General features: G+C 42.3%; 1 protein-coding gene across 1 annotated transcript; it reads right to left on the bottom strand.

The window, feature by feature from the left end:
* Positions 1-513: 513 nt before the first annotated feature.
* Positions 514-942, bottom strand: LOC147468751 (uncharacterized). Its single transcript, XM_086551847.1, has one exon. The coding sequence runs from the start codon at positions 940-942 to the stop codon at positions 514-516; it is 429 nt and encodes a 142-aa protein (XP_086407973.1).
* Between the last annotated feature and the right edge of the window lie 6,558 nt (positions 943-7,500).

Below are 7,500 nucleotides of genomic sequence, written 5' to 3'. Positions count from 1 at the left end.
AGTGCAAAATACATATGATTTCCCAACGGTCACATCATGCCACTTTGAAGAAGTCGGTGATACATCTCGATGGCACTGGTGAAAATATCTGAAAATATCTGATGGTTTCCTCGCACACTATGGCCACCGACGATTCTACTACTACTACTCTTATCATCTAATCAGAGGAATACTTGAAAGATATGTCACTGGACTGTGATTGGAAGATGTTACTCACCTACAGCATCCTCCAGTTAGTTGTATCCTTCTCTCTTCACTCTTTTGCTGCCGTTACCTCCAGGAAGGCCCAGCTCCTCGTCCTCCTCGTCAACCAGTCCTTCGTGGGTCCTTTTCGCCAGTGTGTCCGGCGGTGAAGAGAGTCCTCTTTGTGTCTCTGCCATTGTCGTCTCTTTCGTTGCTTGTGCTGCTGTGACCTTGTTCGGTCCTTGCTCTTATCCTGTCCCCTAGAGTCCTCTCAAGAATGAGTCCTCGTTGAGTATGATCCAGTTCTGATTGCTGCCGCTTTTATTGAGGTTAGATGTCTGGGGATGCCAGATGTTGCCGGAATACCTGATGGTCTCTTATGTGCAGGTTGAATCCGACTCGGATGATCCTGCTGTTCATGGCGTTCGCGTCCATTCTTTCGACGTTGGGTGTCACATTTTGATTGGTCGTTATTAGCCATGGCGGGATGAGAATTGTCTGGTGACTCTCGTTTTTTACGACTGTCTCCATTATTTCTCCTAATAGTGACCTGTACATGTTGACGTTTGTGCACGTGATCATTGGCTCCACGTAGAGTAACACAATTGATGACGTCAGCCTGATGAACTGGAAGCGGCTTCTTTCGCTGTTCTTTGCTATTCTTGTAGGATTCAGTCCTTCTAATAGCAGTGACATGAGCATTGTCTTCCCCGTGTTTTTTTGTCCCTGGATGATGAAGCCATGTCTTTTCTCATCCATGTTGCCGAATATATACATGAACTTGTGGACGAAGTCTCATACTGGTTTGTTGGTGTTCTTTTCTATCACATGTAGTTGAAGTCTTCTACTTCTCTGTCTGTCATCATGGGTACTCCGTAGATTTCTATCAGTATGTATGTAGCTCATTTTGCTTAGTTTGGCAATCTTGTTCCAGAACCAGATGCCATGAATGCTCTGGAGATAGTACTGTTTTGAAAGAAGTAGTGTGGGCAATTCCTGGGGTCGACGTGTGGTGGGATTGGTGTCCCTTCGGCGATTTGAGTTCTTTCGTCCCAGAATTCTGGTCTCAGTGTAGAGTATGAGGGCCATATTCTGGCTATACATAGATGATATCCTTGCCGTTGTCCCTTGGAGGGCGTGCTTACATCAAACGCTGATGCTGCTGAACGCTGTCTACGATAAAATTCATTTAACCGTGAAAGAAGACGAAAGTCAGAAAATATCTTTCCTGGACACTCTGATCCATCAGGATGTATATAGAGCGATGACTATATCCAATACTACTCAGGGGTAGTTATAGGCTTCTTTTTCAGGGCACTAAGGATTTGCAGCCCAGAACTTTTCGACAATGAAATCAAATACTTTGTAGATTCGTCTGCAAAGCATCAATACCACAGGGGTTTCCTGCTAAACCTCAAAAAGCAGCCTACATCATAACAAGAGCAAGAAGCAATCGTAACACTCCCTCAGGTTTCTTGATACTACCTCATTATAACATCTCTGAGGCGATCAGCAGGTAATTTGGTACTAAAGTAATGATAGTTAATACATCTGGCGTGAAAATAGGAGATTTGGCAAGGAATAAGAAACTCCTCACAAGCAACTGCGACAGCACCATATACAGTATTTTTTGCAGTATATTTGAAAAAAGTACTTTAAGGTGAAACAGGATGTAGTTTCAGCACTAGGATTATGAATATCGAGCTGATGTCATCTGATACAGTTGATGAAGTGAGTTTACAGTTTCACCGTTTTTTTACTATAGCTAAACCTATACAAATCCTTCGGTGGAGAAAGCTTGGAAATGGATGTGAAAAAGGAAAGTCACCAGACTATTCCCCTTCTACAATGGTTCATAACATCACACACAACATAGTAGGAATGGATGCCATCAATCATACAGATCAAGTTCAGCCTGCGCATAAGGGACTACATGACCAACAGTGCAACATCATCTTCGGCAATTCCGGCAACACCTGGCATACTAAGACGTCCCACCACAATAAAACTGCAGCAATGCAAAAGTGGATCATTCTAAACCAGGACACTGCTGACACAGCAATCCCCGAGACAGAGTAAGCAACATAACGACGTAAGTAGAGATCATGACAGAGACAGGGTCATCAGCAGGAGAACTCCCATGACCTCTGGAAGCACCGGCAAGGAGGACATACTGAGTCGATACAAAGAGGACTGACGGACTTGGAAGATGAGGAGCTGCTGGGCCTTCCTGTAGGTATTAGCAACTGCAATAAGAGAGCCGAGAGGGCAGGATACTACTCAATGGAAGGTGCTGTAAGTAACTAAACTGATTCGATTACAGTTCAATGTTATATTGTTCAATTATTCTTCTAGTTGAAATTGGACTGACAATTCTTCCAATTAACTCACCCAATTATAGACAAGGCAATAGCAGCAAATCATGTAGTGACATTCGACCAACACATGTACAACAACTTCATACCACTAATAACCAAGAGATACCTAACATCAAAAACCAACCTCAGAAAACGAAACCCAGAAGAAGAATACAACTTCACGCTCACCAGCAAGCACTACTACATATTATAAGAGCTAGAATCCCAGTTCTAATGGGAAAAGCTTCACACTAAGTTCAAGAAGGAGTTCGATTTTTTCATTGATGTCAGTCACGTGTAGACTGTGGTTGGAATATGAAACTTATGCACTCAAGACTCTATACCGAGACCACCGAAGGATCAATAAAAAAGTCAGGAAGAACAAGACATCACACCTAGTGCATATCATATGTGTATGAGATTCAAGAAAAAAACTACTCACAGTCGGATAGGCATTTACAAGAACCTAACCGATAGTGTACACCAAGGACCTCTTCACATTCACCGAAAAGACAATCAAACAAAAGTACTGCAATTAGCTACTATCCACATCAGAGCCAGAATTAGACAAGATTTGACTTTGACGACGTAAGTATCAGCAGAGAAAACCACTACAGACAGAAACTGACTATTCACATAAAAAAAATCAAGACATCCACTCCAAATGAAATGGTTCAACAAGCAGGCAGGTGATGGAAAAGTAACAGATACAGAAACACAAGCAATATATGAAATAGACTTTGAAATGGAGAAATGGATGACCCTAGAGTGTGATATTGGAGCATTACAATAACCCAGATGGAAAACACCATGTTTTGCCACCATGATCAAAATCACAAACAACTGGAAAACAAGTCATAATGTATCCGGTAAATCATGGTATAACATCGTCCACTATTACCAAGACAGCAGATCTACCACTAGGAACCTTCAGAATATAGGGCACAGGATGGAAGACACCAAGATGGTCATCATAGAATAAATTCCCAATGAGGATGAACATGAAGTAGACTCTAAGAAACCCATTAAATGTATTTAAGATTTACTTACCAAATATCTTTTGTTGGAAATATCTAATCCTATTTCCAAGTATATCAAGTCAATTAAGTCTAGTGTACAGACGGTGATGGACTACATTAATGCTGATAAGTTCATTATGAATATTGTACATTATCCCACTCAATTACACAGTCTAATGCTTTCTTTCCCTTTATTAAACCATACCGATTACAAGATAATGTACATTACCTTCAATCATGTACATTGGGCTTTTTATTAACATTTGTTCCATTATTTTATGCAGGAAGTCAGAGTTATAAGTCTGTAACCCCCAGATGATTTTGGAAAAGGTTTAATATCTTTATTATAAGCCTTCGTTAATCTACTCTATGAATAGCTTATATTGAATGAATCTAACAAAGGGTTATTCTCCATGCTAATTAATGAATTTAGAACATCACATTTTACTCCATCTTCTGGTGAAGGGCTTTTCTTGCGTGCGCGTGTGTGTGAGTGTGTGTGTGTGTGTGTGTGTGTGTGTGTGTGTGTGTGTGTGTGTGTGTGTGTGTGTGTGTGTGTGCGTACAAGCAATTACTCATGGTACAGTCAAATATGCAGAATGTGAAAAGAAAGGTGTGGTACTTACAGAGAGTTATCACTGTTGATCTTGCTGGTCTGAGAGAGTGGTGTGTTTGATGTGAGCGGTGGACGGTCTGTGTGTAGACCTTGTCGCATTCCTCAGCAATAAATGAGAACAATCTTGTGAGAGCTATATCGTAGACCAATGCAGATGCAGTGCAATCTAGGATTTGCTTGTGTGAAGTCCTGATAAGGAATGTGAGCAGTTGGTCTGCCCAGCTTATCCCTGGCAGAGATTTTAGCTCTACCGTAACATTCACTTGAGTGTGGTACGTGGTAGTGTGGATGCAACAAGAAGTGAGGGTGTGATAAGGTGGGTGAATATTATCTTGGTCATTAGTGTCGTAACAATTCTTATAAAATTCATTTTAAAATTTACGTATTCTATATTTTAAATGAATTAAGATTACTTATATGCATATTCTACATGTTAGTAGAATCAAATTATTTCTATATATGTTGATTAAAAAACATTATAACCTACTATAACTCATTTAGTACGTTTGTTACCCAAAGGAAATCTATAAGACTACGAAAAGATTTGTAGTCTTATCTTAAAATACCCCTCAGAGTAAATGGCTGTCGAAAGTATCTCTTTCTGGATTCCTCGAATGCTACACAACGTTCTACAACATGGACCACAGTCAATGGCTCCTGGCATTCTTTATAAACAGTGTGTGGGGATTCAACCACCAACCACCCATGTGTTAATCTTGTGGCCCGATTCATATTCTTGATAGAACTTCTATCTCCTAGTTCACATTGGTACTTGTGAACCAGATACTGAGGTATTCTTATTTCTGGGTTCAGTGGTGCACCACTGGTTTGTCCATTTGTCTCTGAGTGCTTCTTTAGTCTGGTGTTTCAGGTCGGTATGAGAGAGAGGGAAATTAGTATTGTTGGGGCAGATGACAGCAGCCTTTGCCTCTCATCTACCAATTTATTCCCAGGGATCCTGACATAAGCTGGTACCCAGTAAAAGATTATCTTCTTGAAAACACTAGAGTCAGGCAGTCTTGGATCTTCCTTGCCACTAGGTGTGACGAGTTCAAACTGTCGACTATATCACAACGTTGCAGCTCTCTATGTCCCTGATCATCTTGATCATGGTAAGGATGGCATATAGCGCTGCAGTAAATACAGATGTGGTGACAGGGATCTTTCCCTCACTACTCTGCTGTCTCCTCACAGCCACAAAGCCTATGCTATCTTCAGACTTGGAGTCGTCTGTGTATATCTATATTTCAAACTGGCATTTCAAAGTGTTGTAGGATCCCCTGCTTGATTTCCATATCAGTTCCTCCTTTCTTCTGGATTCTGACAATATACAGCTCAACTGGATTTGTCCAAGGAGGGACGTGGGGGATATAAATTGCTAGGATCCTGCATAGATTCAAACTGATATCTGCTACAAGGCCCATTATTCTCCTGCCGATAGACTGTCCATCCACTTGAGGGTCGAGCAAAGCCCTATAATTAGGAGATTCAGGGTTTTGTTGTAGTCTTGTGCAATAAATCAGGATCATGTAGACATGGTGTAAATGTAGAGAGGGTTCTCTGCTTTCGGGATATAAATACAACACTGGTAAATACTGGTAAATCCCTCTTCCTCTCTGCTTTGGTGTCCACCTGAATACTCTCATCCGAGTTTCGATTTCTGTCATCCATCCCCCAACTTTGTGCTTGTAAGTGGATGGAGAGGATGTCCTCCTTAAGGCTTTGCTATTATTCCTAGTGGTTCCTGGGGGTTGGCCTGTGGTTCCTGACAGAGGTCTGGCAGGCCCAGACGGTCATGCTGCGGTCCCTAGCGCTTGTGTAGGGGCCTCTCCTTGCCCATTGACCACTGGTGATTTAGTGACAGTGGTGGTGGTAACTGTGGTCTTCCCAGTTGGTATAACCACCTTTGCTGCTACTTTCGCTGCTGCAGTCGTGGTTGCTAGTTTCACTGCTGGTTTCGGGGGTTGGGGAAGGAGCCACAGGAGCCCGTTAAACAGGCAGTGATGTAGCACCTTGCATGGCCTCTGAAATGATCGAGGCTGTGGGTTCCCTGGTCTTCCGGCGAGGTGTTTCTTTGCTGTGGTCCTGATTTTATTGCCCTCGTATAGCTCTCTGCAGGATGTGTGTTACCCTTTTGGCATACCATCCTCCTTTCAGCATTTTGTGTTTCTTTGATGGAGGCGAACTCCTTTCCCATCCTATAGAAATCATAGGTCTTATCTGAAGCCATGTGGGCTTCCTTGCAGTTGGTGCACTTGAGGATATTACAGGTGTAGTTCTCCAGTATGTCTTGTCTGCATTTGACTAGATGTCTACTTGCGATCAGCACCACTTCCCGACATGATCAAATTTCTGGTATCTAAAACAGCACCTCGAAGAGGGTACATATACGGTGACCTCCATTCGTTACTATGCTGCCATGCCATGCTTCTATATGTCTTGTCGAAGGTGAGAATCAGCATTGATGTGTTCATCAAAATGCTATCTCCCTTCGTTTTGCCACGTTTCACGTATGTAAGGCCTTGATCTATAAGTTCAGCTTATAGGGTTTCCTCAGGATATTTCATCAGCTTCCTAGTAAAGATTACTCCTTTGACCATATTAAGGTTGTTATTGGCAGAGACCTTCCCGTCTACCCCTGCAGACCTCTTCAGCAATCGGAGCTTCTCAGCCTGTTTAACATTTCCTGTTTGAACTAACAAGGTCTTGTTCTTCAGTTGTTGGATCTTCTTGGGATTTCCTACACATACAATATCCTTAAATATCTGAAATATTGACATATCTGAAATATTTTGGGAAAATTCCACGTACACGTAGGAAGCACACACTTCTTTGCAGAGCTCTGCTATTTGGACTGTGGTGTTTTCTCTTTTACTACACTACCAGAACTCTGCTCTCCATTGAGAAGGTAGGGCTCAGTAGTCTCACTGGCCAACTTCAGTTTCAGTCCGGTTATCATGGGGTTTCACCATTTGAAGAACGATCTTCATTCCTTATAGACCCTTATAGGTCCAATAAGGGAAGGACGTGTCACCCACTACATGGCATCTCCCAGGGTTACTGCTTGGATATATGCATCGTCTCCAGTGCCTTCAGGGCCTTCAATTCCAGCACTAGAGACAGCACTTGGCCTAAAACGTTCCCCTCGCTTGTACACATCGGCTGCTCGAATCTTTCATGTCGACATGGGCTGCCGTCCAGTATCGACCACATTCATGTTCAAAAAGTTGGTCTTAAACAGGATTCATAACTTGCTAGGTCGTCATCTGTTGTGTGAGTCTCTTCTTTGACTCCTCTGCAGTATGGCTTTTGTGACTCTGCTAGG

The sequence above is a fragment of the Penaeus japonicus genome, unplaced genomic scaffold, assembly GCF_977035675.1.
Source record: "Penaeus japonicus unplaced genomic scaffold, GWHDUDI00000001_assembly GWHDUDI00000026, whole genome shotgun sequence".
NCBI classification, from domain to species: Eukaryota; Metazoa; Arthropoda; class Malacostraca; order Decapoda; family Penaeidae; genus Penaeus; species Penaeus japonicus.
The sequence above is the reverse complement of the archived record's forward strand: the minus strand, read 5'-3'. Positions and strand labels throughout refer to the sequence as shown.